At 37.0% G+C, this 14,509-nt stretch overlaps 1 protein-coding gene across 1 annotated transcript; it reads right to left on the bottom strand.

Annotated features, from left to right (window-relative positions):
• Positions 1 to 524: 524 nt before the first annotated feature.
• Positions 525 to 1,090, bottom strand: LOC138899190 (uncharacterized). The gene is made up of 2 exons (XM_070185327.1): positions 941 to 1,090; positions 525 to 803 (listed from the first exon to the last, which is right to left on the bottom strand). The coding sequence occupies exons 1-2, from the start codon at positions 1,088 to 1,090 to the stop codon at positions 525 to 527; spliced, it is 429 nt and encodes a 142-aa protein (XP_070041428.1).
• Between the last annotated feature and the right edge of the window lie 13,419 nt (positions 1,091 to 14,509).

Here is a 14,509-nt window from a genome sequence, read left to right on the forward strand (position 1 = left end):
TAGCATAAGGCTTCCTAATTCTTAAAAAAATAAAAACTACCTATACCCGGTTCGAACAAAATCCTTGGAAAAAAACTACGGTACAAATTAAAAATCAAGGGGGAATTGTTACACTACCTAACAAAAGAAAATCTTTTTGTCTTTTTCTTTCGACTTTATTCCCTCAAGAAACTCGTCGAATGATATCCATCGTCGGGAAAAAATTGTTTTTTTTCAATTTTTATGGTTTTTTAATTTTCCAACTACTAAACTAACAAAACTAACACATATACATACAACATATAATTATCCCCCACACCACACTTTAAGTTGTGGCATGTCCCCATGACATATAATTAAAAAGCATAAGGTAAAGGAAACTTTTCTGAACATCTAGTCGGGGTCTGAGTCGAATCGGGCTCCATTCCTCGTGCCCGAACTAATGCACACATCCATGCAGATAACTTCTTCTCAGACATTTTGGGGTACACCCCACGCTTATCTTTCTCACTCAATGCAACCTTCTGTTTTGAGCCCTTCACTTTTCACTTAACACTCGCAGCTGGTTTTTCTTTTTGTGTTCCCTTGTCTACATTCATATCAAACATCACCGTATCTTCACCCATTCTAAGCATAAGTTTACTCTCGTTTATATCTAGTATAGCTCTACCCTTCTCTAAGAATGGTCTTCCTAGGATGAGAGGGACCTCCTTGTTCTCCTCCATATTCACCACTATAAAATTTACAGGAAATATGAACTTATCCACCCGAACTAACACATCTTCCACTATCTCCTCGGGTATTAAGGTCATTTGGTCTGCCAGCTACAAAGATAATAGCACCAATCTTATCTTTCAAATATTATTCTCCAGTTTTCTATAAATAGATAGAGGCATTAAATTAATTGATGCACCAGAATCACATAAAGACTTATCAAAATTTATAGTCCCTAATGACTGACCACTGAGGTCTCCTCTATTTTCCTCTTCTTTGTCAGGACCTCCTTCATAAATTTGGCATAAGCAGACATTTGTGAGAGCACTTCTATAAATGGTAAGTTTACATGGACTTGTTTTAGCACATCCATAAATCTCCAAAACTGCTTGTCCATCTTTTCTCTATATAACTATTGAGGGAAAGGTAAAGCAGGCATATGCTCCCTCTTCTCAGGTTCCTCCCTTCTCGATTTTTCTTCCATCTTATTCTTCTTATTTTTCATTGGGCCTTTCTTCTTGTCAACATCATTATTCAGTTGCTCCCCATTTTATTTTGCAATTATCACATCATTTTTTATTGGGGTGGGATCCTTCAACACTTGCCCACTTCTCAAGGTTACAACATTCACTGTTTCTTTGGGATTTCTCTTAGTATCAGCGGGGAGAGTTCCTGGAATGCTCTCAGACAATAGAGTGACTAGCTGCCCAACTTTTCTTTCCAAGTTTTGAAAACCAGTACCTATTTCTTTAATAGCTGCTCCATGTTCCCGTATAACTGCGCTATTAGTTTCAAGCCTCTCATAAGTTTTTCAGAATGAAGGCCTTCATGAGATCTTCTATGCGAGACTGAATGGGCCGTTGATGCTGAAATTGTTGCCTCTGCTGATTTTGGAATGCTAGAGCTCCTTGTCTCTGGGGTCTAGAGTTATTTTGTTGCCATGCATTCGCGGTACCCCCAGGTGAACTCCATGATAAAACCAGGGTGCCTCTGACCCATTGTATTAAAATTGTAGTTTCCCACAACATTCACTTCTCAGTTGAGGCTTGACACTCATGAGTAGGGTGTCCTCTTCCACATATATCACAAGCTGCATGAGGCTCACTCTGTATTGTAGCCAAGGTTAGCTTCCTTATTTCTTTAGCCATAGTATCAAGCTATACATGCATAGATGTGTTAGCATCAAACTGGTGAACACTAGTTGATCTTCTTCTTTCAGCACTCTCAGAGGGCTACTGATTAGTATCTTCAGATAATTCATCAAGAATTATAACTATCTTCTTTGGAGTCTTCTTCATCAACGGGCCTCCAGCTACATTGCTCAATGTTCTACGTGAGGCCGATGTCAATCCAGCTGCATCCAGAGTTCAATTCCACTATATTTACACTTTTTAACAATCTCCTTAAACCTCTATCATGCTTCAAAAACAATTTCATTCTCTTTTTGGCAGAATTTATGGATTTCTCTTCTAAACTTACCCGTCTTAGCTGAGGAAAAATATTTATCAAGGAATTTTTTTGTCATTTCCTCCCATGTTCTAATTGATCCCGTGGATAAGATTCAAAGCCATTGCTTTGCATCATTTTTAGAGAAAAGGGGAATGCCCTTAGATACACTGCATCTTGTGACATACCATTGTATTGAAAGGTGTTCATAATCTCCTCAAAGTTTTTTAGATGTGTGTTTGGATCTTAGTTTGTCTTCCCTTTGAAGACACATCAATTCTGAAGGGTTTGAAGCAACCCTTGCTTTAACTCAAAATTATTTTCTGCAACTGGAGGTGGTCTAACACTTGATAAACCTTGATTGTAGACCTTTCTAGCATAATCGCCAAGTGGTCTCCCAGGGAAGGGTTGATGTTGATTAAGTCTGAGACCTCTATTTTCTTCATAGATGTTCTATGCATCTCTAATAGCTGCTTCCTTAGCATCCCATGCCGCTTGTTCTCTTCGTTGGGCTGCTTCTCTCGCACCCAAATCCACATTATCTTTACCGTTTCCAGCCATCAGTTCTTTGGTTGAGGATTGTCCAACCTTTTCTGTTGTCTTAGTGAGATTTCTTTCCTTCTTCAGCTATCACAGTTGTTTTGTATTTCCTGGCTCGTATGGTAGCACTTCATTCACAAAAGTTTGAGTCATGCACCAATCTAACTTATAACCTGCGCACAGTCAAAGAACACTAAACGTAAAAAGAGAAAACTAAAATAAAAATAAAAGAAAATTTCTTGAATTAGAACTACAAACTATTTCAAACACTATTGATTGCCAATCCCTAGCAACGATGCCAAAATTTGACGAGTTCTAAACACACACTTAAATTATGCTCGCTAGTCAAAGATAGTATAGTATAATATCATATCCACAAGGATTGGAGTTAAATAATATTTTCTTAGTTTCTAGTTTGATTGCTATCTAGGAGAATTAACAATTGAGATTTATATGATTTCTATCTAAATTTAACTAAGAATCTAAAGCTATTTACTAATGACTGTCGCAACAAAAGTAAGCAAGAAAGTTATCAGTGGGAGAAAATAGGGATCTATAGGATAGGTGCACGATAATTATTTGGGATCTAACTCTAGGTAATTCACTTCTAATGTTAAGTGAGTCTCTCGAATTCACTCAATTATTAGTTCAAACGTTCAGCAAAAACTCCTCTCTCGATTAAGTCTTAACCTTACAAGATGAACCAATTTAAGCACGTGAAGATGTACAAGAATGCGTAGTGAATTGGTCTTTACGAGAACCTCTCTCGATTATCCTCCTAACTAGGTTTATTCAATTATTCAACTAGCCTATTCTGATTACTAAGAAGAATTAATGAACTCAACCTATAATACAATGCAAAGATATCACAAGTTATGCCTCTCTCGATTACATGAACAAGCGAATATAGATGCAACAATTAAATCATCCAAAAATGATTCAATACATAAAACTAGAGTTATAATCCACAAACAATTATCAATACACCAAATCCATCAAACCCTAAAGAGAACTACTCCATATATATGGAGCAATTTATCACAAATATAATTAAAGTATAGGAAAACATAAATTCAATCCAAACTCGGGTCTTGAGTGAGGAAGGAATGATGAAATCCTTGTGCTTTTGATCCTCCAACTCCTCCTTGGCCTCCTTAGGTCTAAAGCATGTCAAAAGTCGAGAAAATAGCATTTTTTCATGTATTTATACCAAGTAGGGTCGGGCCCAGACGAAATCACCTTCTCCTAGCCGAAATAGGATTATCACTCTGTAAAGATTTCACAGGCACGCCGCATGGAAATTTACACAGCCGCAGCATGCCATGCGCCGCCCCACGCGCCGCCCCACACGCCAGACTAGTGCACTTTTCTCAGAGTACAACTCAAATCTCAATTTTTGACGTCCAGACTTGGTCCTCGACCCCCGAACCCGATCCTGGCTTAATCCCTTTTGCTTTTACTCAGACTTCTAATCTCCAAATCACTCGAATTCATTCCATAACATCTACATAGCTCAAAAATCACTCCTACAAGGCATACAACACACAATTAGTGCAAAACACTATCCATTAAAGCTCAAAACAAATAAAGTGCAGTAAATTGGAGTGCAATAAGCGACTAAAATACGAGATTATAGCCTACCATCACTGCCTCACGACACTAAACACGAAGGACTTGCATCCACAAGTATACTCCATGATGCTGACATCTTCTCCCAATATCTTTAAATATTTCCCATGCTTCAAATACCATCTTTATATCTTTCTTCCTAAAGTTGTGGATCTCTCTTCGAATTTTCCCTATTTTTGTCACTGAAAAATATTTTTCAAGGAACTTCTTTGTCATGTCTTCCCAAATTTGAATTGACCTAGTCGGCAAACCCGCAACCAGTGCTTAGCAGCTTCCCTTAGTGAAAAAGGAAAAGTCCTAAAGTAGATATCATCTTTCCATACCCCATTGTGCTAGAAGGTATTCATAATCTCATCGAAATCCATCAAATGAGTATTTGGATCTTAGTAGGGTTTGCCTCGGAAGACACAATTATTCTGAATGATCTGAAGTAGCCCTTGCTTGATCTCAAAATTATTGGTCACGATTGAAGGAGGTCGCACACTAGATACTCTTTGGTTGTAGACTGTCCTGGCGTAGTCTCCCAGTGATTGTCCAGGCCTGGAAATATTATTTTCAAATTTTTCTTCAAATAGAGGTCGGTTCAAGTTGAATCGTCGTCCTCCGTTCCCGTCAATCCGTTTCATCAGCTCTGAGAGCTACTTCAGTAGTTGCCCGTGCGGTTGCCCTATTGGGATTCTTCTCGTGCAGCCAAATCAACTACCTCCTCACCGTTTTTAGCCATGTTCTCTTGGGTTGAAGATTGCCCCAAGAATTTCCCAGTGAGCTCTTTCTCTTTCCTCAACTGTTGCAGATGCTTTTCCACTTCAAATTCGTATAGGATCACTTATTTTAGAGAAGATCGAGTCATACACCAAAGAACTTAACCTGTTTCCTTAACACGGAAGATAAAATCATGAATAATAAAGTAAAATTAGTTCCTGAATTAGCACCAAAACTTATTTTGAACACTATTGATTTTCAATCCCTGGCAATGGTGCCAAAATTTGACGAGCGCAAAATACAACACGAAATTAATGCTCGCTAGCCAAAGATAGTATAGTAATGATTATCGTTTTCACAAGGATTGGATTTAAATAATGTTCAAGTAATTTCTAGCTTAGCGCTATTCAGGATGATTAACACGTTGGTTGGATGATTAGTAATTAAAATTAACTATGAAACAAAAGTAATTAATAATTGATCACTGAAAGATAAAAGTTAAGCAACACCGAAATATCAATGGGAGAAATAAGAGTCGTGAAAAGATAGGTGCAAGATAGCTATTTGAGATCTAACTCTAGTTCAATTCACTTTAATGTTCTAATAATTCTCACAAATTCACTCGATGATTAGTTCAAATGTGTAGTTAAGACTACTCTCTCGATTAAATCTTAACTCTATGAGGTGATCTAATATAAGCACTGTGAAATATGCAAGCATGCGTTAATGGATTAGACTTTAGGAAAACGTCTCTCGAATATACTCTTAATTTGAATTAATCAATAATTCAACAAGCTCTTTCGATTACTTAAGAGAATCAATTATAAACCAAATAAAATAATGCAAGATAATCACCACAATATTCCTCTTTAGATTAAATAAAATGGTTAATAAAGTTACAAATAATTCAAAGCTCCATAAATGAATTCAAGAAAAGAACTAGAGTTAAAATCCACAAATATCAATCAAAATACCATATCCGTCAAACTGTGATGACCCGATAGGTTATTTTTTAGTTTTAGCCTTTATTTATGTATTGTGAGACATCGATTATCCCCATTTAGTATTCCTCGATTTACGTGCGCAGTCCGTGTCTTGTTCCGGAAAGTTTTTATGTGAAAAATTGAAGAAAATGTGAATTTTTGCCTTAAAAATAATTTGAGTTGACTACGGTCAATATTTTATATAAATAGACCCGGATCGGTGTTTTGATGGTCCTGGAGGGTCCGTGTCATGATATGAGACTTGGGCGTATGCCCGAAATTGAATTCGGAAGTCCCTAACTTGATTTAACGTGATTTGTTGAAAACTAGTAATTTGAAGGTTTAAAGAATTTCTAAGTTTGACCGCAGTTGACTTTGTTACTATGAGGTTCAGATTTCGGTTCCTAAACTTAGTATAGGTCCATTTTACTATTTATGACTTGTCTGCAAAATTTGGTGCAAAACTGAGTTGATTTGACGTGATTCGGACGTGATTCGGACGTCCGGTTGTAAATTTGAAAGTTCTTACGTTTCTTTGAAAATTTCAAATATTTTGATGTCTGATTCGTAGTTTTAGGTGTTATTTTGGTGTTTTGATCATGCGAGCGAGTTCATATGATGTCGTTACACTTATGTACATGTTTGGTTTGGAGCCCGAGGGGCTTGGGTGAGTTTTGGATAGGCTACAGATTGATATTTAGAATTAGATACCTGCTGGTTTTGTTGTTGCTGGTGTCTGTTATTTTGTGCTTCGTGATCGCGAAGGTACTCTCGCGATCGCGAAGGGAAAACTGGGATAGGGGCGGAACTTCTTCATCCGAACGCGATGGCTTGGTCGCGAACGCGAAGCACTGGCAGGTTATCCTTCACGACTGCGACCAGCCTCTCGCGAATGCTTAGGGTTATGGGGCATGGGAATGGAGCTTAGATGTTACTCTTCCCGAATGCGACATATGGACCGCGAACACGAAGGCATGTGAGAGTAAGCCTTCGCGAACGCAAAGAGTGGCTCGCGAATGCGAAGGACTTTGGCCGCTGGTGCTTCGCGATCGCGTCAGGTGTCTCGCGAATGCGATGAACACCTGACGCCTAGTCTTTAAAACTTCTAAAAATTGGGATTTAACCCATTTTTCACCATTTCCAAGTTTGAGCTTAACCTAGAGACAATTTTGAAGAGAAATTGCATCCCAACTTCATAGATTAGTAGATTTTAACTCGTTTTCTTCCATTTCCATCAACACCCATTAATTTCTAACCTTTAATCTATGCTTTTTTATGGTAAAAATTAGGAATTTAGGTAGAAATTGGGGATTTTGAGAAAATGAGATTTAGATCTCAAATTGAGGTCGAATTTTGAAACTAATCATATAATCAGGCTTGCGGGTGAATGAATAATTGGGTTTTGGTCCGAATCTCGATTTTGGTCAAGCGGGCCTGTAGTTGACTTTTGTTGACTTTTTTCTAAAATCGTTAAAGATTGAATCTTTTTCACTCGTGGGTAGTTTCTAAAGCTGATTTTGAATTGTTTGAACTATATTTGGTTAGATTCGATTGGTTTGGAGGCGAATTTTAGAGGAAAGGTCCTGATTGAGCTTTGATTTGATTGAGAAGTGAGGTAAGTGTTGGATCTAACCTTGACTTGAGAAAATTACTAAATTTGAATTATGTCTTATGTGGATTATGTGAGAAAGTGGCGTAAATGCGAGGTAACGAGTGTATATATGCCGTTATGATATTTGTTTCCATGTTTCTCGTTATTTCTTGATTTATCTTATTCCATGCTTTAATTACTTTCTATGCCGTAATTTGTTATTAATATTTTAATTATTCTTTTATTGAATTGTTCATCCTTTCCATGACTCCGTGCTTATTTGCTACTTGCCTTAACAATTTTACTTGCACACCTTAATTGTCACGTGCTTTACTTGTCCTGTTATTTTCGTAATATTTGTCGCATTCCATTGATTATTACGTGGTTCCTTTATTGCCTTGCACTTATACCCTTTGATTGTAGAAATTCTTATACAATGAGTTATTGGATTGTTTATGTTTATTTAAATTATTTGTGGATCGGGTTGCACGACGCAACGGGAATTGAAGGATAATAAATTAAAATGGTGGAATAAGGGAGGATTATGATATTGATAAATAATGATATGGTAGGATCGGGTTGCACGCCGCAACAGTTTGTATACATAATAATTGATATTGATAAATGATGATATGGTGGAATAAGGGAGGATTATGATATTTATAATTGATGACATGGTGGGATCGGGTTGCGCCCGCGGATTATTTACGTTGTACTTGATATTGATAAGGGATGTTACAGTGTAATCGGGTTGCGCGCCGCAACGAATTGTGTGTATTGTATTTGTTGTTGTTGTTGTTGTTGTTGTTGTTGTGTTTGTTTCAGCATTTTTACCTGAAATTACGAGGTTTGTTATTCGGGACTTTTTGATAGTGAGGTTTGAATTCATTATCATAAATTAACCGCTACACTTTCATTTCCTGTTTTCTTTCCCTGTTATTATTATTATTATTATTATTATTATTATTATTATTATTATTATTATTATTATTATTATTATTATTATTATTATTATTATTATTATTATTATTATTATTATTATTATTATTATTATTATTATTATTATTATTATTATTATTATTATTATTATTATTATTATTATTATTATTATTATTATTATTATTATTATTATTATTATTATTATTATTATTATTATTATTATTATTATTATTATTATTATTATTATTATTATTATTATTATTATTATTATTATTATTATTATTATTATTATTATTATTATTATTATTATTATTATTATTATTATTATTATTATTATTATTATTATTATTATTATTATTATTATTATTATTATTATTATTATTATTATTATTATTATTATTATTATTATTATTATTATTATTATTATTATTATTATTATTATTATTATTATTATTATTATTATTATTATTATTATTATTATTACTGTGTACAGGTTATTGTAAGTGTATAGCTTTAGCCTCATCAGTACTTCGTCGAGGTTAGGCTCGGCACTTACAGAATACATGGGGTCAGTTGTACTCATACTACATTCTACAGTTCCTGTGCAGATACCGGAGTTGGCCCCATCAGCGTTCAGTGAGGTCGCCTGGATTTGACTACCAGCGGAGACTTGAGATATAGCTGCGCGACGTTCGCAGCCCTGAAATCCCCTCCTATATCATCTTAGTTGTTTATTTTGATTCCGACAATTATGTTTTTTATTCGGAGTATTATTTGTAGCACTCTAGATGCTCGTGTATTAGTGACACCAGTTCTGGGATTATATTTGGAGTTCGTCGTTTATTAGTTTATTCACTCCATTTTAGACTATTCAGCTTATTGATTTTCATTTGATTTGAAATGTTAAAAATGGTTAATAATTATATCTAACGTTGGCTTGCCTAGTAAGTGAAATGTTAGGCGCCATCACGGTCTCGAGGGTGGGAATCCTGGGTCACAAATCCTAAGGGAATCTACTCCATAATCTTGGAAAAATTCATCACAAATAAAGTTGAATAATAAGAAAACATGAATTCAATCCAAATTCGGGTTGTTGAGTTGAGGAAAGAATGATAAATCCTTGTGCTTTGAGTCTCCAATGCTCTTACAATCTTCCGTATGTCAAAATTCCTCTAAAACACGTGTTTTTGATGTATTTATACCATGTAGGAACGGGCCCGGATGAAACTATACTTTTCAAGCCAAAGTGGGACAACACTCTAAGAAAATTACAGAGGTGTGGCGCACCTCGCGTCGTCCCATGCGCCGCGCCAGTGGGAACGTTCAGAGAGCAGTTTTTTTTCACTCTGTAGAAAATTTGCACTAGCACCTTGTGTCCCGCAGCACGGTAGTGCAAATTTCCCAAAGTAATTTTTTTCCTCAATTTTTAACATCCAGACTTGGTACTCGAGCCCCAAACACGATCCCCGCATAATTCTTTGGGCTTCTACTGAGACTTCAAAGCTCAAAATCATCAATTTTAGCTTCAAACTTGCTTTTTCACTCGAAATCACATCCTACACAATATAACATACGTAATAAGTACAAAGTACTAACAATTAGGCTCAAATACAATCCAAGTGTAGTAATTGAAGTGTAAAGTGTAGCTAATACACGAGTTTTACTTTATTTCCTACCATCAACACCTCAAACGCAAACCATTGCTCGTCCCCAAGCAATCAAACTACACTTAACATCAAACACTAGCCTAATGCATCATGCCAACAATATTTAAAACAAACTAAGCACCCTATCATAACATCCTAGCCTCAAAACTCGACTCACATGCGCCATGTATTTCAAAAATGTACTCACTTACTCTAACTCAGAGGCCAAAGACATTACCTTTCCTTTGCAAATCATGTGCCCTCACACCAAAGATAGAGAGCAGTTCCACACATAATAATGTTCAAGAACAATTAGGAACTCAAGATAGAAGGAATTAACTTACTCTCATAAATAAAATTCATGTGCCACCAAAGACGTACCATAGGCTTGCCCGTAGTGTAATACTTCACTAATTGAGCTCATTCAGTCAAAGATCAAGTAGGACTTTATTGGGTTGTAATGTATGCTGCGGGACAGGTAGGATAAATTTTGATATAGTGACTTGTCACGAACCAAATCTCAACATGTCGTGATAGCGCCTATCACAGTACTAGGCAAGCTGACAATCACAAATAACTACATATTTTAAATTGAAAACATGATGTAATAAGTTTAAAAGAGAAAATTCTCATAAATAACTGATAAGAATAACTGCGACTCAAATAAAAAAATCCCTAAAATCCGGGCGTCAACGAGTACATGAGCTACTAAGTGTTAACACAATCTAAATCTCCAATACAACTATCTGAAAGATAGAACATCACAAAACAAAACTGAAAAGAAGGAGAGTCAAGGTCTGCGGGCGTCAAAGCAGCTACCTCAAATGTCTCCTAGCAGATACTGCTCCGAGTCTAGCAACCACATGGTAGTATGAGTATAACTTACCCAATGTACTCAATAAGTAACATGACTAACCTTGGGCTGAAAGTAGTGATGAGCTCATAAAGGTACAGTCCAAATCCAGATAATAACAATACAGATAAAACAGAGAAAATGATAGTAATAACTTAATGAAATCCCACAATCAATTCGTACACAGTATAGAAATGTAAACATGCTTTCAAGTTTAACAGTTTAAGCTCAACACTGATAAAATATGCCAAGTATAACTGATATGAGAAATGTTACATCCCTATGTCTGCATGTCAAATGTGTATGTCACATGTAATGCATCATAGTGATAAACTCATGTACTCACACTCTTACAGTACTCAATCTCACTGTCTCACACTCCTCACTCATCACTCTCAATCACTCAGCACTGTACGGTACCTGTGCTCATTACTGGTATGTTAGACTCCGAAGAGGCGGATCCTGCCTAAGTGCTAATAAAACCTGTGGTGGAGTGCAGCCCGATCCCATCATGAATCAATAACACCTGTTATGGCGTGCAGCCCGATCGCATCACGAATCAATAAAACCTGTTGCGGCATGCAACCTGATCTCATCAACATCACTCACAATTCGGCCCTCAGGCCCCAACTCTGTCATCAATCTCTCTAGTCTCTCGGGCTCACAAATCTCATGCCAATCAGCCTAAACAATGATAACAAGATATAACAATAAATGATAACAGAGACTGAGATATGATATGTTAATGATGAATGTGACTGAGTATAAAATTGCAGTTTAAGCAAATAATTCAACTGCAGAAATGACCTCAGCGGGTCCCAACAGATAAGCATATAGCCTAAACATGATTTCTAACATGGATTTCAGCTCAATTACTCTAACATGTAGGGATTACATGAATAGCAATAAGGTTTGATAACTACACGGTACCACAGAATCAACCGAGTCACAATTACTACGGTGCACGCCCACACGCCCGTCACCTCAACACTAACCACATAATACAAAAAAAGGGATTGATACCCTCAGTACCAAGTTTAGAAGCGTTACTTATCTCTAACCGCGCAAATCCCTACTCTAACAAGCCCTTGCCTCGCAAATCGGCCTCCGAACGACTCGAATCTAGTTAAAAACAACTTAATACAATCAATACAAGCTATATGAATCAATTCCATACTATAAGCTAAGTTCTTTAACCAAAGTCAAAAAGTCAATCTCGGGCCCACATCTCGAAATCTAACAAAATTCACAAAATCTGAACACCCATTCAATAACGAGTCCAACCATACCAAAATCATCTAATTTCGACCTCAAATCGCCCCTCAAATCCTCAAAATATAGTTTATGAAGTTTCTACAATTATTCCCAATTTGTCCAACCCAAAATACTAATTAAATGGTAAAAGAAATGATAGATTCATGTATATTAATCAAATCAGAGTTAGAATTATTTACCCCAATTAACTCCTTTAAAATCCGTTTAGGAATCGCCTCAATCCGAGCTCCCAAAGTCCAAATGTAAAATAATACTCTAACCCTCGTTTTTGAAATTAAATATCTCTTACCCAGTGGTTCCTCTTCGCGATCATGGAAAGTCCCTCGCGATCGCATAGACCAACTCCACCAGTCACCCAAACAACCCTATGCTATCACGAACCTTCACTCGCGATCGCGTATATGGAAACTTGATACCTGAACATCAGCAATCCCATAAGGCCAAACTAAACCCGAAACCAATCAGAATCTCACATGAGGCCCTCGGGACCCATTCAAATATACCAACACATCCTAAAACATCATACAAACTTAGTCGAACCCTCAAATCACATCAATCAATATCAAAAACACAAATCGCACCCCAATTTAAGCATAATGAACTATTGAACTTCCAACTTCTGAAACCAATGCCGAAACACACCAAATCAACTCCGATTGACCTCAAATTTTGCACACAAGTCATAAATAACACAACAGACCTATTCTAACTTACGAAACCAAAATCTGAGCCCGGTAACAAAAAGTCAACTCTTGGTCAAATTTCTCAATTCTCTAAACTTTAACTTTTCAACTTTTGCCAATTCAAGCCAAAATCACCTATGGACCTCCAAATCAATACCCGAACACACTCCTAAGTACAAAATTACCATACAGAGTAATTGGAACCATCAAAACTCTATTCCAGAGTCATTTACACACAAATCAACATCCGGTCAACTTTTTCAACTTAGGTTTCCAACCTTAGGACTATGTGTCTCAATTCATTACGAAATATCTCCGGAACTAAACCAACCACCCCGGCAAGTGACATAACAACAAACAAACATAAAATAAGGAATAAATGGGGGAAAGGGGCTATAATATGCAAAATGACCGACTGGGTCGTTACATTCTCCCCTTCTTAAACAATTGTTCGTCCTTGAACGGGTCTAGAATCATCCTTGGAGTCTCAAATAGGTTTGGATAGCTGCTCTGCATCTCCCGCTCGGTCTCCCAAGTAGCCTCCTACATTGGCTAGCCTCTCCACTGTACTTTATATTCTTTGACCTAAACATTCGAACCTGTTGATCCAAAATGGTAACGACTCCATATCATAAGTCAAATCCCCATCTAACTGAACCGTACTGAAGTCCAAAACATGAGACGAATCTTCGAAATACTTCCGGAGTATGGAAACATGAAACACTGGATGAACACTCGATAGACTAGATGGCAATGCAAGCTTGTAAGCTACCTCTCCAATCCTTTCAAGCACCTCAAAAGGGCCAATATATAGAGGGCTCAACTTGCCCTTCTTCCCGAACCTCATACACCCTTTATGGGAGAAACTATGAGAAATACCTTCTCCCACACCATGTAGGCAACATCATGAACCTTCCGATCGGCGTAACTCTTCTATCTAGACTGTGCCGTGCGAAGCCGATCCTGAATCAATTTGACCTTTTCCAAAGCATCCTGAACCAAGTTAGTACCAAATAGCCTAGCCTCACCAAGCTCAAACCAACCAACTAGAGATCGACACCGCCTCCCATACAAGGCCTCATACGGAACCATCTGAATAATCAATTGGTATCTGTTGTTGTAGGTAAATTGTGCAATCGGTAGAAACTGATCCTAAGAACCCCCGAAATCCATGACACAAGTACGTAACTTATCCTCCAATATCTGAATGGTGCGCTCGAACTGTCCGTCCGTCTGAGGGTGGAATGTTGTACTCAACTCAATCCGTATGCCTAACTCTCGCTGCACTGCTCTCCAAAACTACGATGTGAACTGTATGCCCCGATCTGAAATAATGGACACCGGTACACCGTGAAGGCAAACAATCTCACGGATATAGATCTCAACTAATCACTCCGAAGAATAGGTAGTCCCAACTGGAATGAAATGCACAGACTTAGTCAACCAGTCCATAATCACCCAAATAGAATCAAACTTCTTCAAAGTCTATAGGAGCCCAACTACGAAGTCCATTGTGATACGCTCCCATT

The sequence above is a fragment of the Nicotiana tomentosiformis genome, chromosome 9 (assembly GCF_000390325.3).
Source record: "Nicotiana tomentosiformis chromosome 9, ASM39032v3, whole genome shotgun sequence".
In the NCBI taxonomy this organism is placed as follows: domain Eukaryota; kingdom Viridiplantae; phylum Streptophyta; class Magnoliopsida; order Solanales; family Solanaceae; genus Nicotiana; species Nicotiana tomentosiformis.